Here is a 27,321-nt window from a genome sequence, read left to right on the forward strand (position 1 = left end):
CTGTCTGCGCAATACATATAGTGTTCTAGCTTGCACTATTATGACTAATCTATTGGCAATGAAGTGCCTTTTCTTCTCCTTTATTGAGTCAAAACCACCAATGTGGAGTATAAAAATGGACCAATGATACTACTTTCAATTGCAATTACTTTTACAAAAAACTGGAAATGTGTAATGAATGTGTATTGGAACACTGACATTTGCTTTTATTGGGCACAATTTCATATTTGGGTTTATATGCCCTTTATAATATAACCAATACATCCCTCATGACCACCATCTTTACAAGGGAACTCTGCAACTGGACTGTTCTTACTGTAAAGAGGCCAGGGCTGTATTAAGGTCGTAGGGGGACATAACTATGCCCCTAAGTTGCAGAAGTGACATCATGTGTACGGTTGTGTGTGACATCACTTCCAATGGACGTCATCCCCCCCCCCCCAGCTCTGCCCCTCGAATTTGCCCAGGAAGCATCTGATGGGTGGGAAGGGTTTTTATTTATTTATTTTTTTAAAATATTGATCATATAGGGACCCGAGGGCTCCTCCTAAGGGTGACACCCTAGGCACAGGCCCCTATATATATACCCATGCGTGTAACTAGTTCAGCCAAGTCAGAGGGAGTGACATGCATAAATACAGTATTTTATTTCATATCAAAACCAAAGGCAGGCCCCTCACTGTTATTATAATTGTTATAAATAAAGTGATATCCCAAATAATAAGAAAAACACAAGTTCACCTAAAACCAATAAAAAAAACTTATTTTGGCCCTGTTCCCACCCCTTGTCTGTATTTCACTCTGTTTCACCAGTGTCAGCAGCTGGTTGTGCAGTTTCCATACTGTCATTCATCATCTGTAACTGCCGGCTGATCTGGCAGCAGATGGTCTCCATGCGATTGGCCTTTTGCTTTAGCTTGTAAAGTTGCTTGGCGTAGTCTTCCTTCAGTTCCTGATAGCAGTTGTGGGTCTCTCGGTTCTCCGGGTGGAGCAGGGTTCCGCAGCCCATGTGGCAGTGCTGCCTCCAGTACCGGCAGTTATGGATGTGGTCGCACATGTCCTTCCGTAACACCTCAGCAGGGCAGCCTTCATTAGAGCAAGGTACTGCCCCATAGGCACAGTATTCTGCATGCTCCTGGCTATGAACAAGGGCAAAATGTGCAGGGCAGCCATTTTGCTCATTTGGACACTATGGAAAGATAAAGACACATTTCCCATTAATTTTTTTTCTAGCTTTAAGATGTTAGTATAGGTATGGGATCTGTTATCTGGAAACCCATTATCCACAAGTTATGGAAAAGCCCTCTTTCATAGACTTCATTATATAGTGAATGTTATAAGTCACCAAGGAGTTCCATCATCATATAAAAGCACAAGGTGACTTCTAATATCCTCATATTTTACAACAGGGGGAACACTTTATTTATTATAATATACAAGTTTTAGTGGGTCATGTAACAGATATTACATCACTAAGCTCCGATTACAACTGATGACATCACTAAGCACCATTTATAAGGATATCATTTACAGTTTGGTCCCATAGGGGAATGACCAAACTGTATATTATAAGCAAATATTTCTAATTTTCAAAAATAATTTCCTTTTTCTCTGTAATAATAAAACAGTACCTTGTACTTAATCCCAACTAAGATATAATTACCCCTTATTGGGGGCAGAACAGCCCTATTGGGTTTATTTCATGGTTAAATGATTCCCTTTTCTCTGTAATAATAAAACAGTACCTGTACTTGATCCCAACTAAGATATAATTACCCCTTATTGGGGGCAGAACAGCCCTATTGGGTTTATTTCATGGTTAAATGATTCCCTTTTCTCTGTAATAATAAAACAGTACCTGTACTTAATCCCAACTAAGATATAATTACCCCTTATTGGGGCAGAACAGCCCTATTGGGTTAATTTAATGGTTAAATGATTCCCTTTTCTCTGTAATAATAAAACAGTACCTGTACTTGATCCCAACTAAGATATAATTACCCCTTATTGGGGGCAGAACAGCCCTATTGGGTTTATTTAATGGTTAAATGATTCCCTTTTCTCTGTAATAATACAACAGTACCTGTACTTGATCCCAACTAAGATATAATTACCCCTTATTGGGGGCAGAACAGCCCTATTGGGTTTATTTAATGGTTAAATGATTCCCTTTTCTCTGTAATAATAAAACAGTACCTGTACTTGATCCCAACTAAGATATAATTACCCCTTATTGGGGCAGAACAGCCCTATTGGGTTTATTTCATGGTTAAATGATTCCCTTTTCTCTGTAATAATAAAACAGTACCTGTACTTGATCCCAACTAAGATATAATTACCCCTTATTGGGGCAGAACAGCCCTATTGGGTTTATTTCATGGTTAAATGATTCCCTTTTCTCTGTAATAATAAAACAGTACCTGTACTTGATCCCAACTAAGATATAATTACCCCTTATTGGGGCAGAACAGCCCTATTGGGTTTATTTCATGGTTAAATGATTCCCTTTTCTCTGTAATAATAAAACAGTAGCTGTACTTGATCCCAACTAAGATATAATTACCCCTTATTGGGGCAGAACAGCCCTATTGGGTTTATTTCATGGTTAAATGATTCCCTTTTCTCTGTAATAATAAAACAGTACCTGTACTTAATCCTAACTAAATTAATCTTTTAAGTTGTGAAAGTGCTTAGAAGAGCTCTCTGAGAAATATTACATGAATTTGTTTCAGGAGTTTACATTTCTAGAAATGCGTGGGTTGGGCCAATCAATATCCCCCAGAGGCGGGTCACTGATTGGCTTGGATTCACTGCCAGCCCTGTCGATACTTGACCCCTCCACATTATTTATGTTGTGGCCCTGTCCGACCGTTTCTCCCCTGGCGCGTTTAACTTACGTGCGCTCAGGGGAGGACAACGAGTTGAGGACCTTGCGGGGGGTTAGGGGGGCCCTGCAGGGCGGGGGTTAGGGGACGTGGCTGACAGGGGCACCTGCAGGGACCCTGGGGCGGGAGCCCTACACCCCCCATTCTGACCCTGGACATTATATTTCCTTCCCCTGTTCACTGCCTCTCTGCCCCTTTATTACCTTTACATCCAGGCGGTTGATCTTCCTCTTCAACTTGTGCATCAGGACATAGAGTTTGCCCCTCACCTCAGTCCTGCAGCAGGGGCAGGTGCGTTGCCTGGCAACAGACAAAAATAGGGTTTTCACTAACATAAAATATATCTCTAATTCCCCCAGGAATTAATTACTTTAAGATTCAAGGTAATGCACTTACTTTAAATACCAACAAGAGTGTTGGACAAGCTTTATGTCGCTCAGTATTTAGTGGAGGGTCACAGTGTTATAACTGACCTACCTCTTCAACCACTGCATTATACAGTTCCGGCAAAAGATGTGGCCGCAGGAGATCATGACAGGACACCGCATCACCCCATGGCAGATGGAGCAAAGGAGGTCGTAGTCAGGAGTCTTAGTGAACAGCTCAATGTCATAACCACCCCCCTGAGAAGCAAAGAGACGAGCAATAGTAAAACAGCCGCTATAAATAATAGGCAGACAGACTAGAACATATATAATAACTCAAGTTCCTCAGTCTCCTTCAGGTACAGCAAGGTTTTGGAATTTATGTCCATTAGATATTAAATTAACTTCTACTGTGATATGGAGAATGCTGTTCGGAGACAGTTTACAATTGGTCTTCATTTTTTTATTATTTGCAGTTTTTTTTAATTATTTAGCTTTTAGTTCAGCAGCCCTCCGGTTGCTAGGGCACAATTTACCCTAGCAACTAAGCTGTGGTTTGAATGAGAGACAGGAATATGAATAGAAGAGGGCCTAAACAGAAAGACAAGTAATAAAAAAGTAACAATAATGATAACATTGTAGCCTCACAGAGCAATAGTCTTTTGGCTGCTGGGGTCAGTGTCCCCCATTTTGAAATTGGAAAGAGTCAGAATAGGAAAGAAAATGAAAAAAACTATGAAAAATTTAAAATGAAGACTAATTAAAAAGCTGCTAAGAATAGGCCATTCTACTATATACTAAAAGTTACCCTGAAGGTGAACCAACCCTGTGCCAATTGAGCTGACTGGAGCCAAAAATGTTATGGTTCCAGATTCCATGGGAATCGTGCATTGAAGTTGGGTATCCAGGGAAAGGGTGCCATGTTTTGTTTACTGTTTAGACATTAGTCACATGTCGGTGTATTTTAGTCCGTTCCAGTATGTGTACATCTGGGTAAAGGGATGTCATGTGACGTCCATGTCAGCGGTTCTTTCATAAAAATACTGCTCTGTTATCCAGATCTGAAGCATCTGTTTTCAAACCAACCTATGAAAACGAGCAATAAATATGGGGAAATCATTTCTGGGGCCCCTGGAGGGAATTTCTTCCTCATGTGGGAGATCAGAGGCAGCCGTGAGCAATGGATTAATGTGAGGCAGTAAGGGAGTTGTAGTTATAGCTTCTGATCTGTAGTGGAGGCTCACAAACCAGCCTCGGCATCAGGGTGAATGCTAATTCACCTTGTCATTTTAGTACCTCCTATTTTTAGATTGTAAGCTCTAATGGACAAGCCCCGCTTTACCTCCTGTATTGCTCATACAAATGTATGCTTGATGTATACACTCTTCTGTTGTACAGTGCTGTGAAATAGGATTGCTCCTTATCAATACACAATAACTTTTAGGCAGTTTTTAACCTAAAATTCTTACAAATATTTGCCCTACAGCCTGATCATAGAACAGTGTGTGATGTCTCAAATAACTTTACAGAATATACTTGGCCCCAGTCACAGTCTAACATTATGGGGTATATTTATCATGCTGTGTAAAAAGTGGAGTAAAACATTACCAGTGATGTTGCTCATAGCAGCCAATCAGATAATTAGCTTTGGTTTTCTAACTGTTGAAATCTAATTGCTGATTGGTTGCCCTGGGTACCATTACCGGTAATGCTTCAATCCACTTTTGACAGCATGATAAATATACCCCTAAGAAACAAAGAGGTCCTCCAGATTTGGGGACTGTGATGTTGAACAATGAGACCCGGGGGCAAATGCAGCCCTGCACTTTAGATGTCAGGATGCCATAGACCATCTAAGTACCCAAAAACAGTGTAGGGAACCTTTGAACCCTTCAAATATTACAAGAAGTTCCGGCAGTTCCCATAATGCAGTTAATGTATTAATTTGCTCTCCTGGGCAAAGACTACAGGTCCTGGGCTACTCAGGCTACTTTGTCAGATGATCCTGTGTCAGTGCCAACTTACTTCTACTTGTGCCTTAAGCCTAAGGACCATGGCACAGGTGGCATCTTGATGGCTGCAATTTATGGTAAGGTTTAAATTACTGCTGTATGTAAAAAATGTTTTAAAAGGGATATTTGTTTAAAAAGGGATATTTGTTTAAAAAATAATTATATATAGTTATATATATATATATATATATAACACAACACAATCCAAGCACCACAGGGGTAATGCATTGGCAATACACCCTGGAAGCAAACATGGCACTTAATAAGGACAAAATAAATAGTTTGTACACTCACAAGGCACCTACTCACACTGTAAAAATCCCTATCCCATAATCTGGTACCAGAAGGAAGAACCTTCCCAGCTGCTCTATGGATCTCAGTACATTATAGAGAAGGAGCACACAGGAGACTTACCATATCTTCTTTCTTTGGGATCCACTGCTAAACTGCCCCTGATCCCCAGCATAGTCACTGTCCAGGTCATGGGACGGCGGGATCCACAGAGTTCTAACCTATAAAGTGAGCTGTTCCGTGTGTTTCCAGCAGATCAGCAGCTCTGGGGCCACACAGACTGTGACACGGGCAGAACAAAGGGCGCACAGGTGATGCAGGGTTAGCTGCTGTGTCAGGGAGACCCTTTCTTTTCTTACCCCCTAGAGCAGGAACTTACTAGTAACCCCAGCTGACACACACAGGGACTAAAGCTATTATGGCATTTACAGCCCAGGGCACACACAGACCCCAATGGACAGTACCAGCAGCCATTCCAGAAAAGGGTGCTGCCATGGGTTAATGATCAGGTCTCCTAAAGAGTTACAGCAAGATGATAAATCTGGGTCTGTGGATACAAGGTTGCCATTCGACATTAACCCTTTGCATGCTGGATACGCTAACAAGGGCTGGCTTCGCCTAGCAACAGGCAATGTATGATTGTATGTATAACTTTATTTATAAAGCGCCACAAGGGTACGCAGCGCTGTACAATCTTACAGTATACAAAATGACACACAGGGAGGACAAGTGATATAATAAATAAATACAATAAATATATACAAGTGCCATGTGGTATGAGACACAGTAGGAAGGAGGTCCCTGCCCTGTAGAGCTTACATGAATATTTTCCCCTAGAGTTACCTAATAACCCAGACGTTTGGTTGTTCCAAGTCAGCACCATGAGTTCTACACCATGCAAATAGATAAAAAAAATTTACTCGCCCCCGCTTGCTTCCTCCCTTATTTCACTTCAGGGACCTTCCTGCCAATGGTTTAACACCATGGTGCCCAGTAACTGGACCCAGTGCCAGCAAAGGCACAGCTTTTGTTTAGATTGAGGAACACTTACCCTTTGATCCGTCTATAAGCTTTGCATGGGGAGTTCACCAAAGCACCACTCTCAATAATTTGGTGGTTATTGTCACAAAATGTTGGTTTGTGCCAGAAAAACGTTAAAATGCATTTCTGATGGATTGGTCTGGAATAATTTGGTACCTCAGATTCAATAAAGTGGCATTTTGGAACAACAAGTCTACATAAACGTAGTTTTCACAGAAAGGATTAAGGCTTTTGTGATCTTTATCTTGTTATTCCTATTCCGGTTTAATCCCCCAAACGCCTCTCCTAACAGCCCTGCAGTTATTTTCCTGCTGTTGGTCACTATGAACCAATAACCAGTGGAGAAAAAAAATACAGACAAAAACAGCAGTTAATGAAATGGATCTTTATTTAAAACAAAGCACAGACCACTGTCGGCTGGTTCAAATACAATCCATAGAATAACTTAGTAGTGAAATCATTCTGTCTACAGAGAATTTATTAAACTGTCACTATAGTCAGACTCCGCACTGCTGGGTACAAATAAGGTATGCCATACTACATGCACAGTATATATACCTTTGCTCAATGTAAGGACTATAAATAGGACCTATGTCCAAACTGTATTCTAATAAGTGACATCAGCTATTTTATTGCTCATATGAATCACTGAATGTCCCCCTATAAACTTTAATTTGTTGAAATGTAGACAACGACCCCTGTATAAATGACCCCGGGTGGAGCCTTTGTTACAAGGGGCAGCTCATTATGCAGAGGGTTTGTCCACTATTTATGTTTTCTGGGGAGAATGGCTGAACTAAGAAGCAAAATGGCAGCTTCAGGGCAACTACCTGGCCCATGTGTGCTAAACTATTCCCACGTGCACAGCACCAAAGCGGCAGGGGAGGGGGTTATTTCAAGACTTACCATAACATTATCAGTCACATAACATAACATTATCTATTAAAGATTATAATTATTACTTAAATATAAAAGATTCCTACTATAGAACTTCATTAGGGGATTAAGTAAAGCAATCCAATCTTGAGCTGGAGATTCAGCCACGTGGTGCAGGGTGCCCCATACATCTCCCAGGCAGCAGGGATCACTGCAAGGAAACAAAAGATATTTGTGTTAATATATTGGCCAATGGCAGCCTGTTCTACTCCAATCATATTAAGGCCCTGTCTCTTACCCCTGGGTCCCCAAATACTGCTGGACTAAAATTCCATTCTTCAACATATAATCAAGGATTAAAACACTCGGGGGGTTGTAGTCCCCTGGGGGTGCAGTTAAGGTGCAGGGGGGAGTTCTGTACCCAATCCCACTTCTGCAATGTAGGAGCACGGGTCTCATTACGCACACACGAGATTATGGGTAATAAGCTTAATGCTCCATTATTATTTAGGCACAGGTATCTCACCAAAGGCTACCAGAACGCCAGCGGCAATTTTCAGTCTGTGCCGACATCCAACCCCAGGGAATCCAATCAACAGTCTTTAGAGTTTGCCAGCAACCTGGCTCTTACTGCAAGGCTCAAGGTCAGGCCTGGATTGGCCATAGAGATTCTGGCAAATGCCAGAGGGGCTGCTGTAAGATGCCATAGACACTCACTATTTATTGGGCCTGTGGGGGCTGTTTGGGCCTCTGTGTACTTGGAATGCCAGGGTCTATTATAAATCCCAACTGGACCGGATCAAAGTATAAACATCCACCCAATACACAAGGATTAGGAGCAAGAGAAGGGACTGGCCCTATAGCAGCCCTAGAATGTAAGCTCTTGCGAGCAGGGCCCTCCCGCCAGCATCTCCAATCCTCATCCAAATGTTACTGTAGCCCATTTTTGTAAATTGTTTATATGTACACGTTAACTATTCTGTCTTTTGCACCCCTCTATTCTGTAAAGCGCTGCGTAAACTAATGGCGCTATATAAATAATAATAATAATGTAAAGCTGATGATTACACTGGTAATGGGATTTATATAAGAATAGTCATCTATTAACCAGGTACAACACATTAGCTCTGCGCAAACCACAGAAAAATATTGCAGGGGGCGTTAAACCTTCAGGTTTGTTATAGAATAACACATTCTTAGCAACTTTTCAATTGGTCTTCATTTTTGTTATAGATTTTGATTCACCTTCCTCTGTTCACTCTTTCAAATGGCAGTCATTGACCCAACAGCCAATAAACACCCAAAAATCTATTCCTCCTTGAGGCTTGTTACTATTTATTACCTATCTTGCGGTTTAGGCCCTCCTCCAGTCACATTCCTGTCTTTCTTTAAAACCCACTGCCTGGTTGCTAGGTTAAATTTAATTCTAGCAACCATATAGTTTCTGATATTCCAAACTGGAGCTGCTGGGGTAAAAAAAGAGCTAAATAATTCAAAAACGGCAAATAAAATCATGAAGACCAATTGCAAGTTGTCTCAGAATAGTACTTTGTGTCATACTAATAGTAACCCCTTTATAGGCACCTTTTCTTTATTATGTCTTATTAATGTGCTGCTGAACTACAGCTCCCTCTGCGTTTACCCTATTCTAGGAATTGTATCCCAGCAACCCAAGGTTAGGAAACAGGGCTGTATCTATTGTATATCGTCTATACCATGTATATAAAATACCCCCCGCAATATTACATTCCCCCATGTAACTTACCCTTGCCTACTCCATGCGGCGCCTGAGCTGAGAGAATTAAAACAAGGCGGTACCAAGGTATATATAGGGGGACCCCGGAACCAGCGTGGCTTATACACCACCCATCCGCTGTTGAGGAGAACATGATCTATGCGCGATTCCGGGTTACAAGATATCGCGATATTTCCCCGCAGAAACTGGAGGGAAATCTCGCGAGACTTCGCAGTGTGCTAGAGCGGCCACTAAAGGGATTACTAGGGTTGGTTGGCGCAGGGGTGCTTGGGTAAAATGCAGAGAACAATCATATTTAGACTAAAACTACACATGTTGTTTCTTTGCCTATGCCTGTTTGCAAAACTGCAAATGTTGTGTCTAACTATTGCTATTTAGGGATTTTAATAATGTTCTGGTAAGGTTTTTTTTCCCAAGCAGAGCTTTCAGGTTCTGTTTTGTAGGTTCAGAAATGCATCAGCCAGTATGGCAGCTCTCTCTCATGTGTAAATGTTATAGAGAGATGGAATAAACTAATTTCTATCCGCACCATCACCAGTTAACCCTATGTCAGTGGATCCTTTCAGTTAAAGTTACGTTTAATACAGTGGCACCATAACAACGTGTGATGTCTGTCAGACAAGTTTGTATCTCTGGCCTGTGGGAAGGCTAGTGTGGCTACCTGCCTTCTCCCAGGGTTGGACTGGGCCGACAGGACACAGGGAGAAATCCCGGTGGCCCAGACCCTACCCTTGCCGCCGTTCCCCCTTCCCAACCACCGCTTGGGGGGCACGGCCACCTGCAGGGCCCCTGGGGCAGAAGCCCCGGTGGGCCCTTCACCCCCCAGTCCAACCCTGCCTTCTCCTCCCATAACTGCATGCCTGACGAAGGGGTACATCCCCGAAATGTTGCTGCTATACTTTGAATAAACACACAGGGGCTAGGCCCCACTTGCATTACACTCGTTGTGCCGGTCAATTTTCTGCTGGACTGTGCTGGGAGTGCCAACTCTGTGGGCTGTGCACCGAGTAATAGTTGTTGGAGGAGGTAAGGGTGTGCTGGTGGAACTTTTCGTGCTCTCTGCCAAAAGCCTACTTATTTAATTATAAGCGAAAAACAATGTATCTAAGTGCAGGTGACGCTTCTTAAGATTTCTGGGCTCTCTGCCAAAGCTACTTTTAATCAAATTTATATCTTTTTTAGCTTCAGTGCAGGAGATCAAAGGGAAATGAGGGACTTTTCAGTAAGAATCCAGGACTGCGGGTTGAGCTTTCGAAAGAGGGACTGTCCCGCCAAAAATCGGGACAGTTGGGAGGTACGCATCTCTTATAGTTTTATGGACAGTTAAGGTGCCCATATACCTTCAGATCTGCTCACTTAATGATGTCGCCAAGCGAGCGGATCTTCACCCAATATCCCCACCTACAGGTGGGTGATATCGGGAGAATCCAGGCTAATTCAATTGTTTGGCCCTGGGGCCAAATGATTGAATTATAACGACGGGTATAGGAAAAGTCGGTCCGGGGACCGCATCAACGAGCCGATGCAGTCCCCGATTCAACTAGATTTTTTAACCTGCCCGATCGATATCTGGCCGATTCAGGACAGATATCGGCCAGGCAGGCCTGTCGGTAGTGCCCATACATGGGCCGATTAGCTGCCAAATCGGTCTAAAGGTGGCCATTCATGGGCAGATCCGCTCGCTTGGTGATGTCGCCAAGCGAGCGGATCTTCACCCGATATCCCCACCTACGAGTAGCGATATCGGGGAGGCATGTCAGTGAATTCGATCGTTTGGCCCTGGGGCCAAACGATCGAATTCTGCACGCGGCAATGGGGCAGTCGGTTCGGGGACCACATCAACGAGCCGATGCAGTCCCCGATCCGACAGGATTTTCTAACCTGGCCGACCGATATCTGGCCCTGGGGCCAAACGATCGAATTCTGCATGTGGCAATGGGGCAGTCGGTTCGGGGACCACATCAACGAGCCGATGCGGTCCCCGATCCGACGGGATTTTCTAACCTGGCCGATCAATATCTGGCCGATTTCAGGCCAGATATCGGTCGGCCAGTCCGATCGTTTCTGCCCCTACACGGGCCGATAAGCTGCCGAGTCGGTCCAAGGGACCCATATCGGCAGCTTCTATCGGCCCGTGTATGGGACCTTAAGGGACTGATATTGGAAGCTAGGATCGGCCCGTGTATGGGCACCTTTAGATACATGTCATGCCATTTCAAGAAGATGTTTTCACTGACTATCCAGGATCATAATAGTCGAGGAATAACAGAGCTCACTAAAATAACATGGAAATTGTTTGTGAAGATTATCATTTACCCAGGTCAGGGTATATCTGTAGTAATAAGTCAGAGTAACTGGACTTGCTGTGTTTTTCTTCAAGACAAATACATTAAATCTAGTTAGTTTGACTTATTTCTGGATATAACATGGAAAATGTTCCGGCTACAGGGACCCAAATGTTTCATATCCCCATGATAACAAACAAGGATTCACACAGAGATGGCAGCTATTGGTCAGACAGCCAATATACGAGTTAACTGTCCCCAAGAGACTCCCCCTGCTCTCCCCACACGCTTTGCTATTCCAAGCGCCGCTCTATTTACACCCTAAACCCCGGCTTCCACTCACTTCCGGGATCCTGCCAAATCTCGCGAGATTAGCGGGGTATAAATACGCGCTGCCGGCGGGGCTCGGCCTTCTGATCTATCGAAATCACGTAAGTGATAATGGCGGCGCTTGGGTAGAGGGATGGGGAGCTGTGGAATCCATGGCCATCCGTTGCCCCACGGTGTTTATAAGTAGGCCTAAAGGCGGCGTAGGGATTTAGAGGCCCTTGTGGCCCTCCGTAGTGGGATATTGGGGGCGTGGAGAGGTTATTGGGGCGGCTGTGTAAGGCTGAGGCCTATCCGGCAGCGGGGTGGTAGTGCGTACTTACTGCGGATATATTCCCTATAGGCCACTGCTGCCCGAGATGTGGGGTTCATGGGGCAGTGATGTGGGGTGGGGGAAGCGAATGTGACTGTAGTTGAAAGCAGAAAATGACTGTCCTGGTGCTTCTGACTCCTGAAATAATGTAGCAGAACCTACATGCGAACCTTCTGTATCTATATTGTTTCTTTAGACAGAAGCAGCAGTGCAGAGAGAGGCAGGATATACGTTTCCATAGCATTTACACTCACACATTGCTGTACAACCAGCGCCATGTCAAAGTGAATCTGTAGTGAAAAGAATTCAGTCTGGTTATGCTGAGTGCTGTTTATTTGTCAAGTTCCCCTTTAAAAATTCACTGCTGTGGGAGGAAATGTCCGCTTTAGAGTGGGGTCCATGGTACCCTAGTCCTTTAGCCATAGTTTCTAGGGGCAACAAATGAGCTGCCAAGTGTCACCCTTAGTGGCCCTAAAACTGGGCTTCAGTTGTATCTGGGAGGGCAGATCTGCATTGTCCCCAAGTCTAACCCTCAAGGCTGAAGCTAGTGGTTGGCAGAACCCCCCTAGGTGTGCATTTGTCTGCCCACTCCTAGGCCAGGCCTCCCCCCCCCCCCCTGCCCTCTAGTAACTAACCTGATGTTTGAGGTGGGTGGGCACTGGCTGGCGCTGTTCACCCCAGTTGAACTCTAGGCTCCACCCCTTCTGTCACACTTTAGTATAGTATATTTACCATGCTAGGCTGCTGTAGTGTTTACCAGCTCACAATCCCCTGAAAGAGCACAATCTCCCTTTTGGGCCCCCTGGTATCTTATGACTTGGGTGACAAATCCTACAGGCTCTTTCCTGGTTGGAGGTTAAGTTCATAAACTTCTGTCGGGCTACAGGGGGCAAATAAAGTAAAAGTGAGCATTATTACACCGGGGTAGGTGTTGGTTATACAGGGCTGGACCACTACAGCATAACGAAATGCTTGATTTTGGGGGGTAGGTTTAATCATATCTTGGGTGGTATAAAAACTACTGTGAATTTGTTTCTTAATCTGATGGTTGGTTCTTGCAGCAAATGGCGGACGACGCCGGTGGTAACAGGGGAGGTTTCCGCGGGGGCTTCGGCAGTGGTGGCCGAGGCCGCGGTCGTGGAAGAGGCAGGGGACGCGGCAGAGGACGTGGGGCCCGTGGCGGGAAAGCAGACGACAAGGAAGTGAGTATATATGGGATGCACGGTGTGAGCCATAGTCTCTCCCTGCTCCCCTTGTATTGCCAAGATGTCATTGTGCCACTGGAGTAACCTGCCAGGGGTGGGGGAATGGGGGATCATTCCATTAACTTTATGGGTGGGCAGTGGTCATCTGTGTTCCAGGGGTTAATCCTTTTCTTGTGTTGCAGTGGGTGCCAGTCACCAAGCTTGGACGTCTGGTCAAGGACATGAAGATCAAGTCCTTGGAGGAAATCTATCTCTTCTCCCTGCCCATCAAGGTACCACTTTCTTTCCCTCTGATATAGTGAGGTTAGGCTTGTGGGGGGCAAACATGCACAAAATCAGCTTTCTCCTCTTGGGGGGGCCCCATAGAGGGCATATTGGGTACCCTATTATATACTCAGCAGTATGCCCAGTGCTTCCCTAGGCACACCCCCTCCTCTACATGATTGGCTTAAATGCAACAGTTTGTGCATATCTCAGTCTCCTAGGCTTTTCTGCCAGAATCCCCGCTAGTGTATGTGGGGGCAGGCCCTCCTCTGTACCAAAGCTGCTGTCCTAGGAACTGGCCTGTACCCCACAATGACTGCCCTGCCATCACTAAAATCAAATCTTAATTAGGTTGTTATTCCCTATTAAGTAATAAGATTTTAATGTAGTAGACTTCCTTATTAGGGCTCTGGCACACGGGGAGATTAGTCGCCCGCGACAAATCTCCCTGTTCGCGGGCGACTAATCTCCCCGAATTGCCATACCACCAGCGAAAATGTAAGTCGCCGGTGGGATGGCACGCTGCGCAGGCAATTTTGGCAAATCGCTGAAGTTGCCTTGCGAGGCGTTTTCGGCGATTTGCCGAAATCGTGCCGCCGCGTGTGCCATCCCACCGGCGACTTACATTTTTTATGGTGGGATGGCAATTCGGGGAGATTAGTCGCCCGCGAACAGGGAGATTTGTCACGGGCGACTAATCTCCCCGTGTGCCAGATCCCTTAACTGGGGATATGGTAAGGGGTGTGTCTCAAGTGTTGTCACCCTCTTGTAGACAGGTGTCCCCTTCAGTACGTGTATGTTGCTAATTGCTCTCATAATTAATCTCATTAGTAACCATTGTCCCTCCCTCTGCAGGAGTCTGAAATCATTGACTTCTTCCTGGGCTCCTCTCTGAAGGACGAGGTGCTGAAGATCATGCCTGTGCAGAAACAGACCCGTGCCGGGCAGCGAACTAGGTTCAAGGTGAGTGTCTCCCATGCATTGGCCGCTCTTGGTCATGTCGTGGTCTCGACCTGTTGCGCTGAAAGTATCCCCTCTTGTATTTAAGGCTTTTGTGGCTATCGGTGACTACAACGGTCACGTTGGTCTCGGTGTGAAATGCTCCAAAGAAGTGGCCACCGCCATCCGTGGAGCAATCATCCTGGCCAAACTGTCCATCGTTCCTGTTCGTAGAGGTTACTGGGGTAACAAGATCGGCAAGCCCCACACTGTGCCCTGCAAGGTGAGATTGTGCCCCAGTGGGTCTCAGCCCTTCTGTGCTTCCTGTACGGGGTTCTCTCAGCTCTGCTCAGTTGCGCTTGTGCCGGTAGTGTAATTGGCTTCACACGAGAGAGAGAAAGTGACTTGTTCTTTATGCACGGCAGGGGGGCCTCCTAACGTGGTCTTCCTGTTCCTTTATAAGGATCTACATGCTGCTTGGTTAGGGTATGTTGGCTATATGCCTGTGCTGCTGGTAGCTTTGGCAAAGGGGGGGGGGGTTACAGTTCTGCCCTGGTCTCATCATATGGCTTGTTGGCTACTGGGTTTCTGTAACCTGAATGTGGGGGAAATGGGTTCACTTTAATTGATGATTTGTGGTTTCCAGTTCTAGTGCGTTTAACCCTTAGCATGGTACGTGGCCATTGGGCAAGCCTTTCTGCATATGTTTGTGTATAACGGTGTTTGGCCTGTGTTCTAGGTGACTGGTCGCTGTGGTTCTGTGCTGGTGCGTCTGATCCCTGCCCCCAGAGGTACCGGTATTGTGTCTGCTCCTGTCCCCAAGAAGCTGCTGATGATGGCTGGTATTGATGACTGCTACACATCAGCCAGGGGCTGCACTGCCACCTTGGGTAACTTCGGTAAGTAGTCTGTACCACCCCCAGCCACCCACAATGCAATGTGTCTGATGCCTGAAACCAGACTTCAGGAAATGACTGCCTTCTCTTTTCCCTGCAGCTAAAGCCACCTTTGATGCCATCTCAAAGACTTACAGCTATCTGACTCCTGACCTCTGGAAGGAGACTGTGTTCACCAAATCTCCATACCAGGTAGGTGCTGGGGGCCATTAGCGACAGAATGCACAAGTTGGTGCGGGTGTGTATGGGAAAAGCAGCCCTATGTGCTTCTGCCCCCTAGTGGCAATGGCTGTAATTCCACATAGTGTTCTACATTACTGAGCATAGTCACTTCAGCTCTCAGCCAGCACCCTATCACTTTAAATTGAGAGTCCTTAAGAATAAGGGAGGGATACTGTATATTAATGGAGCTCACTCATAGGTGCTGCATTTATAGTGGGTCTCCAAGTAAACACAATTTCTGCCCCATTTAGTTGGCTAGGCTTTGCCTGACTCCTGTTTAGATGGCATGGCAGTGGGAATTGAGACATAAATTTGGAATGTATGGTTCCTAGGGGTGTGTATGCTTAGTTCAACCTCTAACTTTGCCTTTGTCTGCCACTCCAGGAGTACACTGACCATCTGGCCAAGACTCACACCCGGGTGTCCGTGCAGAGGACCCAGGCTGCTGCTGTTCCTGCCACCTCCTAATTTTTTTTCTGTTAAAGAAAAATAAAAAGTAAAACCTTGTTCCAACTAGTTTCACTTGTACTTCATTCAGCACTCCTGCTGCTCTGTCATAGAACAGCCAGTTGTAAGCAATTTTTTCAATTGGTCTTCATTATTTTGTATAGATTTTGAACATTTTGCAGTCTATTTCTAGCCTTCAAATGGGGTTCACTGATTCCAGCAGTCACAAACTATTGCTCTGTGAGGCTTTAATCTTCCTACTTCTATTCAAGTCCTCTCATTTGAGTACCAGTCTCACATTCAAACCACTACATAGTTGCGAAGGAAAATTGAACCCTAGCAACCAGAAATTCCAAACTGGAGAGTTGCTAATAAAAGTGAAATGAAAGGGGATGTGAATCCTGCAGCGCTGCTTAACCAATCTTTAATTAGTTGTTGCTGGACTGTGAATCCGAGAATGTAACACATAGGGAAGGTAGAGGCATGGTGGGAGCTGTAGTCCAGAGACATCAGGGTTGTATTCTTAAAGGAACAGTGACACCAAAAAATAAAAGCTTTTAAAGTAATAAAAATATAATGCACTGTTGCCCTGCACTGGTAAAACTGGTGTGTTTGCTACAGTAACACTACTATAATTTATATAATAAGCTGCTGTGTAACCACGGGGGCAGCCATTCAAGCTGGAAAAAAGGAGAAAAGGCACAGGTTACATAGCAGATAACAGATAAGCTCTGTAGAATACAATAGTGTTTTATCTGTTATCTGCTATGTAACCTGTGCCTTTTCTCCTTTGAATGGCTGCCCCCATGGCTACATAGCAGCTTATTTATATACATTTTATAGTAGATTTTCTGAAGTAAACACACAACTTTTACCAGTGCAGGGCAGCAGCACATTATATTTTAGTTACTTTTATACACTTTCATTTTTTGATGTTACTGTTCCTTTAAAGCAATATTGCACAATAGAACTTTTTCACCAAATCTCCAGTCAGTGGCTGTGGAAAAAAATCCCCCAATGAGAATCCCAGCTGATCTGGGTAAATCCGGCTCCCTGTTCTCTGTTCCTGCAATTGGAGTTGGGAGCATTAAGCCCAGTTTCCCAGCACTGAACAAGTCTGTCCCTTTATCCCCATGTCTGATTCCTGTGCCATATAATGAGGGGAAATAATGACATAATTATCTCTATATGTAAGGTACCAGCAAGATGCCTGACACAGTGCTGGGAATCAGCATTCTCATTGGTCAGTTCTTTTGAAATTTTTTGCATCTATAGTTGGCAGCTTCCATAGCAAAACTAGGGGGTGCAGTGGGACAGCATTGAGGCTGCTTTAAAAAAAAAAAAAAAAATGCAGATTGTCTCAACACATTACTCTACATCATAAGTTAACTCAAAGTGAGCATCCCCTTTAAAGGGAAAGTTACCTTACTAATCATGCATCTTGGTAAAAGTAAACTTTTTTTTTTCCCCTCAATCTAATAACTTCAGTTAAATATGGCTCTTGGCACATTAGAGACCTCCTGGCACGCTGGCGCTGAACACCTGTCACCCTTTTTACACTAATATAATGAATCCAATGATAGGGCCTGTTGCTGATCCTATGTCTGTTGCCAGTAGGAAATGAGCTATGTGATCTGGTGCTGAAATGGCCAGCAGGTGGCACCGTTTCTAAGTTGTACAGCACTAGTAGTGTGGATGTAAGTAGAACAAAATATATATTGCTCAGAAGGGCAGTCTGATCAACTTAACATTTCAAAGTTTTTCATTACCTTTAAAAGGGGCTGTATTGTAAAATTTAAAAGGGGTACACTGGGAACTTTATATAAAAAAAAAAGGTGTTTTCTAATTTTTTTCTGTGCAGTTTAAGAGTTAATACATTCTACCACTTACACTCCATAAGGGGGACCACTCTAGTTGGCATGTCTCGGCTGTTACCAGTGACTGGGACCCCCAGGTGTTGGGATAGGGAGTGCAGCTGAAACCTATTTAACCAGTCTTACTAGGGTAGGGCATGTGCGTTTCAACTTTAGGTCTGTTGGGTAAGGAGTTGGGCGACCATTGCAGGTTTGGGTTGAGTTTTGGGCAACCAGTGCAGGTTTGGGTTGAGTTTTGGGCAACCATTGCAGGTTTGGGTTGAGTTTTGGGCAACCATTGCAGGTTTGGGTTGAGTTTTGGGCAACCAGTGCAGGTTTGGGTTGAGTTTTGGGCAACCAGTGCAGGTTTGGGTTGAGTTTTGGGCAACCATTGCAGGTTTGGGTTGAGTTTTGGGCAACCAGTGCAGGTTTGGGTTGAGTTTTGGGCAACCAGTGCAGGTTTGGGTTGAGTTTTAGGAAAACCTGCAACTATTCCTTTTAGTTTTGACCAATGTAGCAACTGTAGCAGTAGGTGGCGCTGTAAGTTTCTTGGGAGGCAAGGGAAATGTAAAATAAAGTCTGTTATAATAAGAGCTGAATAACCTGGGGGGAGGAATAGGGGGATCTGTTTAGTTGTACAACTCTAGGGTTAGTTTAGTGCTGGGTGTGGGACATAAGCACCCAGACCACATGGGTGAAGAGCTGCATCGCTCTGGGTGTAGAAGTTGAATACAGAGCAAGGTGGCCATATGGATCAATAGAACTCTATACACCTGCCTGGCATGTTCCAACACATCCAGCCTGACCAATCCTTGTCACAGATCCACCTCAAACCTGCCCATTTGTTATAAACCCCTCCCCTTTCTTGGCAGTCCTTGCCCCCTTTTTCCTCTGGGCCCCTTGTTCCAATTAATTCCCCCTTTCCCAGTTTGCACCAGTCACAACCTCTTAACAGGTTGAGGATTTTGGGAATTACAAATTTGTCCTGGTCCAGTAACCGATAGCAACCAATTAGATGACTGCATAATTCCACCAGCGCTAGGCCGGTCTCTGTAAAGCCAGATATTGTGTCGTCCCATATTCAGAGCAGCTGCAGGGATGCGGGACTGGCATTGGCACCGTCGGCCCGATGGCTGTTGTGATGCCACTTGTTTAGGTGAATGTCACAGGGGCAGTAAATCAAGGCTGTGACAAGTGGCCTGACCCCCCCATGGGAGGTTCTGATTAATATCACATTCCCAGCCCGGCCCGGTGATAGCAATGAATATAGAAGCAAATGAAAGCAGAAGCTAAATTTGTGCCCCTTGCATCTTAAGTATCAGAGAGATTCAGCGCTTGGCAGAGCCCTCTTTCTATCGGCGGCCGGCGGCCGGACAAGTCCTATGGTCTGTATGTCCCTCTCTTTCCAGCTTATTTGCCTGTATTTGTAGTTTTATGGGAAGGCAGTGCAAGGGGATACGGTTTGTTATTATTATAGTCTGCTTGTGTGGATTTTATTGAGCCTTGCGGGACTAGAAGCACAACAAGAGGGGCCCATGAGCAGCACTATGTATAGGGACCCCTTTCTCCATAATATACCAGAAAACACAGGGCCAGAAGGGCAAGGCAAAGGGCCACTACTGTGGATTTACTGCCCTTTGCTAGAGCCAAGACTTAGGCTGGTATTATGCTTTGCTGAGATGGGATAAATAGGCAGTATGGGCAGATGGTTCCATATAAATGTAACTTTGATATACTAATGCTATTTTGCAATTGGTCTATTATATACATTATTCAAGCAATTTGTTGTATATATATATATATATACTGACTTGCTGCCAACTTCCTGTGCCCAGCACATGGGTGGGAAGTGTAGGGTGGAGCTATCAATCCTTCCTCACTGATGACAGCAGTCACATGATCTGTCATGGCTGTGTTACATTCATCGCTTTGAATGACACTACTGGCCCCCAGATTGCTTCCCATTCAGCTAGAGTGTGTTTGGGGCTAGCGGTGGGTGCCATGCAAGCCTTCACAATCCCTAATCAAGTGCCAGAAAGTTATTAAGGAGAGGTACTCAAACTGCTCCTCTATAGTTAATTGACCCAGAATCTGCCTGTGTTAATATAACTTATGGGGTTTCTGTAGGATTGTGGGGGGATTTGGTTCAACAGAAACAGGAGGGATGGCATTTGGAAAGCACTACATATATATATATATATACACATGCCCCAAGCAGTCGTCAGGGTGGCCACCAAGTTGACGTTGGCCAAGGTTCTTTCAAGTATAATGTTCTTGTAAAGTTCTAAATTGTATTCTCAATCAAAATACAGTACTTTGTGTGCCCCGTGCTGCTTAGTAGGAACATTGCTGGTCCCTTTGGATTTTGAAATGTTACCTACAGGTGTTTTGTCCATATAAATATCAGCCATGACAGAGTGATATTAACAGATGGTGACCTCAGCAGAACGTGGATCAGTTTTCAGGCTGTTGGCCGCAACCTTAGATAACTTGTTCAGCCCCCTCGGCACACACACACTGCTACAGAGAACACATTCCGAGTACTGGTGCGGCTCACCCATTTCACAATAGCGCTTCCTCTTGGATAAACACAATATTTCTTAGACTTTTCAGTGCAGAGATGATGCCAAATGGCCTTAGTGGTTTGCAAAGTCAGGGCAGTTCCAATGGGCTCCTTGCGCCACAAACCTGGAGTAACTCTTGGTAAATCCATACAGAGATCATAAAATGATAAATCCAATTGGAATATCCTGGAGTTGTAGTTTAGAAACATTTGATATGGAGCACCACTTTTATCAGGGCCGGCCTTAGCCCAGTTGGATCTACTTGGTCTAATGGGGCCCCGCATCCATAGGGATTTTTATTAAAAATAAAATTGCTTACAATAAAGAAACAAAACATAATACAATTCTTATACTAACAAAACAAAACTAATGGTTTTATTGAATTAACCATGAACAGTTCACTTGTGACTCCCTCCCCATTCCGCCCACATGATGGCCAGCTATCAAAGTCCACCCCTTTGTCCATATTGACCGCCTCCCCTCCCCACACCCTCACCAATCCCACAACACCCAATGAGCCCCACACTCATAGGGGCCTGGGCCAGGGGGAATAAGCACATAAAGCTGTCTAGCCCACCCCCAACAACAATTGGCCAATAATGCTACTATGGGTTCTGGGAAATTAAACACAAAATGGGCACTGCATTCATACTGCTACCCCAGGGTCTCGCTGTGTATAGTGTGCCTGAGGGGCCAATAATCAGACTCTATATAGTCAGTGTGTCAGTGCCCAGTGCCTGGGGGCCACATTGTGCCATGAAATGTTGGGGGCCAATGGAACGAGAGAAAGAGAGGGGAAAGGCAGGGTTATAGCATCAGGCACAGAGCGAGGGACTATTTGCCCACCCAGCCCTGGAACCCTGTGCCAGCTGCAACACCTTGTGTAGGGGGGCCAAACTGGTGCCAATTGGGCCCCGCAGTTTGCCCCTGACTTTTATGGCAGGTATACATCCCCTTTAATACAAGCTCTACTGTAGAAGTCCTTGACCACACTGTCAGTGAACACATGTCACATATATTTATAATATGAGGTCTGTGGTAGGTGATGCAAAAAAGACAATGGCAATTTATGGAAGACTGAAGCTGCCAGCAGAATCAGTAACATAATTTGCAGTTTAAACCTTTTATTGAAAAGCACTGGCTTTGACGTATAGCGTGGTCTTTATTTAAGTTTCTCCGACCTTTCAGTCTCACCGAAAGTTCTCAGCTCCCCGGCATGGCCACCTTGGGTTCCTGCCGCATAAGCGTAGCCGGCGCCACCGAGGGAAAGTCAAGACCTGGCCCAAGGATGACCCCAGTAAACCAGTCCATCTCACGGCTTTTCTGGGTTACAAGGCTGGGATGACCCATACGCTTAGAGAGGTCCATCGAACAGGACTCAGTAAGTGACCAATCATGGCAGCAGAGAAGTCCTTGTCCACTGAAGAACCTATAAAGGTGTCCAGAACACATTTCCATCCTATTGGCCTAATAATTTTAAAAGGTTAGACCTCACTAATATTCAGCCAATCATATTAGCCATGGGTTGGCTGATAAGAACCATTTCACATTCCTATCAATCTATGAATGGGCTTGGTTTCAATACACATACATTGTTTCTATATTGCTATAAAATACCCAAGAAAATTCGCGAAACGGCGAAAAATTGCAAAACACATATGTGGCGCGATTTTTATTGTCGCCTACGTTTATTTTTTTTGGCCCACGTCTATTTTTTTGTCGGCCGCACTTTTTTTAACCCGACTGCGCCCAATTTGACGCGACCGCGCCCTTTTTTTTTACACAGCCACGCCCTTTTTTGACACAACCGCACCTTTTTTTTACACTACCACACCCAATTTGTTGCACAATTTTGTTTTGGTCGCCCGCGTCTTTTTTTTGTCGCCCGTGCTTTTTGACACGATCGCGCTTTTTTACCACGACTGTGCCGAATTTGACGTGACCGCAACCTTTTTTTGACGTGAGCAAAAAAAAACATTTTCCCGCTGCGAATTTTCACTGAAGTTTCGCAAAAACAATTTGCCAATGGCGAAATGCGGAAATTCGCTGCGAATCCATGCCTGCCGAAAGAATTCGCTCATCACTATTGCTGTCTATTATTTTCTTCTCTCGCAGAGATTTCAAAACGGGAGGAGGTAGAAGCAGTGACCATCATAGAGACACCGCCACTAGTAGTGGTGGGAATAGTGGGATATGTGGAGACACCGCGTGGATTGCGGAGTTTGAAAACCATATTTGCAGAGCACATCAGCGATGAGTGCAAGAGGCGTTTCTATAGAAACTGGTAAGAGAAACCAATTTATAATCAAATACATATACATCATCGATCATGGAGGCCATCACTGCCTTTTATCCTCCAGGTACAAGAGCAAGAAAAAGTCTTTTACAAAGTACAGCAAGAAATGGCAAGATGAAGAGGGCAAGAAACAGCTGGAAAAAGACTTCTCGGCAATGAAGAAATACTGTAAGGTTATCCGGGTCATCGTGCACACTCAGGTAAGAGGAGTTGATGGATGGAGGACAAGGGACCTTGGCTTGTGTATGGCCTTCTCATTGCAGTACATTGCCTCGCTTTCTGGGTAAAGTTAGCACTCTGGCCATCTGCCCCATGTAGATGAAACTCCTGCCCTTGCGTCAGAAGAAAGCTCATGTTATGGAGATCCAGCTGAATGGTGGCACTGTAGCTGACAAGGTGGACTGGGCCCATGAGAAGCTGGAGAAACAGGTCCCTGTAAACTCTGTCTTCGGCCAGGATGAGATGATTGATGTCATTGGTGTCACCAAAGGCAAAGGGGTGAGAGGTAATGTAATTGTGCACACCATTGGGGTCTAGCATCTCTCCCACTAAATTTCCATTTATCCTGGTCTGGAGCTCACTGTTTTAGGTATGTCTATGCTTCCTGGACTTTAGATATTGTCTTACTCTTGAAGGTGTGACCTCTCGTTGGCATACCAAAAAGTTGCCTCGTAAAACGCACAAGGGTTTGCGCAAAGTGGCCTGCATTGGAGCGTGGCATCCGGCCCGAGTGGCGTACACCATTGCCCGAGCTGGGCAGAAGGGCTATCACCATCGTACAGAGATCAACAAGAAGGTATTTAAAAGAAATATCTAGGTTCTGATGTAGATAGAATTCCTATGAGAGCATACATAATCCCGCTCGGTGATTGCCTCCCCCAATTCATTCCATTGTAAAAGGGTCCAATGCAGGGCAGATTTTTTGGCAATGTTTGAACAATATTGTCACGCGTGGCCTCAAGTGTTGCACTAGGCCTTTTAGACATCACCAGAGAACCTGATATCAAAGACCTTCTGTCACGACAATTAAATGTAGACAATAGTGATGTGCAGGACATTACTGGAGGGGGTAGGTTGAGAGCAAGTATATAAGTAACTCATTTGCAACATCGGTTGTGGGGCTGGGACAGGGCAAAAAGTTCAAGGAGTGTCTGGCAGTGCATACAGCCACCATCCACCCGTGACCCACTTATGGGGCCATTTGGTTCTTCACATCACTAGTAGACTATATCCTGTACAGCAGTGATCCCCAACTAGTGGCTCAGGGCAACATGTTGCTCCCCAACCCCTTGGATGTTGCTCTCAGTGCCCCCAAACCAGGGAGTTATTTTTGAATTCCTGACTTGGGGGCAAGTTTTGGTTGAATAAAAACAAGATTTCCTACCAAATAAAGCCCCTGTAAGCTGATAGTGTGCATAGAGGCCCCTAATAACCAATCACAGCCCTTATTTGGCACCTCCATGAACTTTTATGGTGCTTGTGTTGCTCTCCAAGTCTTTTTACATTTGACTGTGGCTCACGAGTAAGAAAGGTTGGGGATCCCTGCTGTACAAGCAGGGAGCTTTGGGAGGAATTAATATCAGAACATTGCCTCCTTTCCTTGGGAATATCCCAAACCTTAAACTGATGCCTGGTGTATCTGTTACAGATTTATCGCATCGGCAAAGGAGTTCACATGGAAGACGGTAAAGTTGTTAAGAACAATGCAGCAACTCAGTACGATATTACGGACAAATCCATCACGCCACTAGTAAGGCAACGTCCTCTCAATATCCCTCCAATACCCCCCCATGATATTTTCAATTTCCTTCCTTTATATTTTATCTTCTTTCTCGATGGCATGTCCTTTACATTGTCCTCCACATACTCCTCTTCTTTCCTTCTCTTCTCTTCTCACTCTCACTTTCCCTTCGCTTAATGTCCTCTCCTGATCTCCTCCTACATAGGGTGGGTTCCCTCATTATGGGCAAGTCAACAATGACTTTCTCATGCTTAAAGGGTGCGTCGTGGGAACAAAAAAACGGGTCCTAACTCTGAGGAAGGTAAGGTTGGATTTAGCTGTTTTTTCCCTTTCCTTCCACCATTTTGCACAATAATGATTGCACATTTTGTAATAATTCTAGCTATAATATAGTCTTCCATAAATCAATATCAGGGTTAGATGTATAACTATAGCCCCTTTCCTACAGTCCTTGTTGGTCCACACTAGCCGCCGTGCCCTTGAGCCTATTGAGCTGAAGTTCATAGACACTACCTCCAAGTTCGGCCATGGATGCTTCCAAACAGACCAAGAGAAGAGAGCCTTTATGGTAAGTTGTTTCTCAGCAACTTTCTATATGTGAAATCGCCTATGCCAAAGGTGATAAGCTCATTTTATATCAGCAGTTGATCCTGGCCAATAGTTGGCCAGTTGGAGTTAGAAGTCTGTCCAGCTGACATTGTGGAATCACGATGACCAGTCTGATAGAGCTCTCAATACTGACCATGGAGAAGGAAAATTCTTCTTTTTTGTTCACCTTTTTCACACAGGAGCACCATATATTTACACAACGAGTCCTTCATTTTTTTTCTGGCAGTGGATTTATGAGACCTATTCATTGGGTGTGAGTAAAAGGGTCTTGCTTTGTCATTACAGGGCCCTCAAAAGAAGCACATGGTCAAAGACAAACCTGAGCCGGAGACTGAGCTGTAGAAGCCAAACCTGGTCGCCATTTCTCAGCTTCCATATTAAACTTTAAATATTGACTTTTGTGGTTTTGTTTCCTTAAGAACTTCGGCATGTTGTTTAGACTAAAGGTCTCCATACACGGGCCGATTCTAGCTGCCGATATTGGTCCCTTAGACCGATTCGGCAGCTAATCAGGCCGTGTATGGGCTTTACCGACGGGCCTGCACGACTGATATCTGGCCTGAAATCAGCCAGATATCAATTGGGCAGGTTTAAAAATCTAGTCGGATCAGGGACCGCATTAGCTCGTTGACGCGGTCCCCGAACCGACTTTGCCTTTACCCGTCATTATAATTCGATCATTTGGCCAAATTAGCCTGGATTCTCCCAATATCGCCCACCCGTAGGTGGGGGATATCAGGAGAAGTTCCACTCGCTTGGAGACATCGCCAAGCAAGCGGATCTTAAGGTGTATGGCCGCCTTTAGACCTTGGAGCCAATTCTTTGTGCCACATGTTGATCATTAAGCAATTTAGATGGACAGGTAAATGGGCAGTGACTGGTTCAGTCCTTCTATGGGCTTAAGTGCAAATGGAAGTCATACTCCAGTCTATAGGAATATACTGCCAGCCCATAACCGATAGATCTAACTCTCTCAAGATCCGCACAGTATAGCCCAGTAGTCCCCTAACTGTGGGTCTGGCCCCCCTGGTTGGCTTGAAGCAGTGGCAGATGGGTTCAGCCTTAAGGCCAGTTAAGGTGAGAATAGCGGAGAATCACCATAGGGATCTAGATATTCTTGAAAGCCCAGCTTGAAGGCAGTTAGGGTGAGAGTTGGGGAGAATGTCTATTTGCTCTACTAGATACACCTGAAAGCCCAGCTTGAAGGCAGTTAGGGTGAGAGTTGGGGAGAGTGTCTATTTGCTCTACTAGGTACACCTGAAAGCCCAGCTTGAAGGCCAGTTTGGGTGAGATTTGGGGAGAGTGTCTATTTGCCCTACTAGATACACCTGAAAGCCCAGCTTGAAGGCACTTAGGGTGAGATTTGGGGAGAGTGTCTATTTGCCCTACTAGATACACCTGAAAGCCCAGCTTGAAGGTTAGTTAGGGTGAGATTGGGGGAGAGTGTCTATTTTCTCTACTAGATACACCTGAAAGCCCAGCTTGAAGGCAGTTAGGGTGAGATTTGGGGAGAATGGCCATTTACTTTCCTAGATAAAACTGAAATCTCAGCTTGAAGGCAGTTAGGATGAGATTTGGACTGAATATGTATTTGCTGTCATATATATTTTGAATGTCTGATACGCTCAGATTTTGTATGTATTTGTACATTTTTTTGGGCCAAGGAGGGCCTTGGCCAAAAGTTGGATCTTCAACCTTCAACCTTTTCTCTTTAAAGGTTGCCCTACATGGCCAAATCTGGCCAGATTAGACCATAGTGAAGGGGCGGGGAACCTTTTTGGCTGAGTGAGCCATAAACCCCATATATTTTAAAATGTAATTCCGTGCCCTGCAGATGCTGTGGGGCAAGGTAGGGTGGGTCCCAAGGATGCCGGATGCAATGCAGAGGAGGGCGTGGCCTGTGCTCGGTAGATAGAAGACATGTTCTAAGGCTTAGAACACGTCTTCTATCCTCCGAGTACAGGGGCAAGGTAGGGTGGGTGCCAAGGATGCTGGATGCGGATGCGATGCAGAGGAGGGTGTGGCCTGCGCTCGGTGGATAGAAGACATGCAGCCATCAAAAGAGCCACATCTGGCTTGCGAGCCATAGGTTCCCTACCCCTGCCATAGTGCCTGATCCCCACCTTGTCCAAAA

The 27,321-nt window shown here is 45.0% G+C and overlaps 3 protein-coding genes, 1 long non-coding RNA gene and 2 other non-coding genes across 7 annotated transcripts; 3 read left to right on the top strand and 3 right to left on the bottom strand.

Annotated features, from left to right (window-relative positions):
* Window positions 1-623: 623 nt before the first annotated feature.
* Window positions 624-6,233, bottom strand: rnf151 (ring finger protein 151). Its single transcript, XM_004918061.4, has 4 exons — window positions 5,677-6,233; window positions 3,363-3,508; window positions 3,089-3,185; window positions 624-1,189 (listed from the first exon to the last, which is right to left on the bottom strand). Exons 1-4 carry the CDS (start codon window positions 5,677-5,679, stop codon window positions 797-799), a joined length of 639 nt encoding a protein of 212 aa, XP_004918118.1. The 5' UTR covers window positions 5,680-6,233; the 3' UTR covers window positions 624-796.
* A 731-nt stretch (window positions 6,234-6,964) lies between these two features.
* Window positions 6,965-9,344, bottom strand: LOC100487200. The gene is made up of 2 exons (XR_001171979.3): window positions 9,236-9,344; window positions 6,965-7,681 (listed from the first exon to the last, which is right to left on the bottom strand). It is a non-coding gene; the product is annotated as an uncharacterized LOC100487200 (long non-coding RNA).
* LOC116407853 lies at window positions 7,907-8,035 on the bottom strand. Its single transcript, XR_004220565.1, has one exon. It is a non-coding gene; the product is annotated as a small nucleolar RNA ACA64 (small nucleolar RNA).
* A 2,590-nt stretch (window positions 9,345-11,934) lies between the features above and the next one.
* On the top strand, window positions 11,935-16,190 carry rps2 (ribosomal protein S2). Of its 2 annotated transcripts, NM_001007868.1 has the most exons (8): window positions 11,935-11,942; window positions 13,213-13,353; window positions 13,539-13,628; window positions 14,476-14,583; window positions 14,669-14,842; window positions 15,299-15,458; window positions 15,556-15,647; window positions 16,062-16,184. In NM_001007868.1, the coding sequence occupies exons 2-8, from the start codon at window positions 13,216-13,218 to the stop codon at window positions 16,143-16,145; spliced, it is 846 nt and encodes a 281-aa protein (NP_001007869.1). In that variant the 5' UTR covers window positions 11,935-11,942; window positions 13,213-13,215; the 3' UTR covers window positions 16,146-16,184. The 2 variants fall into 2 exon arrangements, with proteins under 2 accessions (NP_001007869.1, XP_017952578.1); XM_018097089.2 differs by lacking the exon at window positions 11,935-11,942 and having other exon boundaries at window positions 13,182-13,353; window positions 16,062-16,190.
* LOC116407892 lies at window positions 14,893-15,033 on the top strand. The gene has a single exon (XR_004220583.1). It is a non-coding gene; the product is annotated as a small nucleolar RNA SNORA64/SNORA10 family (small nucleolar RNA).
* A 3,126-nt stretch (window positions 16,191-19,316) lies between the features above and the next one.
* On the top strand, window positions 19,317-25,582 carry rpl3l (ribosomal protein L3 like). Its single transcript, NM_001030441.1, is given in 10 exon segments — window positions 19,317-19,362; window positions 21,730-21,922; window positions 22,657-22,825; window positions 22,902-23,037; window positions 23,156-23,342; window positions 23,473-23,633; window positions 24,486-24,587; window positions 24,784-24,879; window positions 25,027-25,146; window positions 25,473-25,582. Coding segments are annotated over 10 exon segments (1,224 nt in total). The 5' UTR covers window positions 19,317-19,359; the 3' UTR covers window positions 25,530-25,582.
* The last annotated feature ends 1,739 nt before the right edge of the window (window positions 25,583-27,321 follow it).

The sequence above is a fragment of the Xenopus tropicalis genome, chromosome 9 (assembly GCF_000004195.4).
Source record: "Xenopus tropicalis strain Nigerian chromosome 9, UCB_Xtro_10.0, whole genome shotgun sequence".
In the NCBI taxonomy this organism is placed as follows: Eukaryota; Metazoa; Chordata; class Amphibia; order Anura; family Pipidae; genus Xenopus; species Xenopus tropicalis.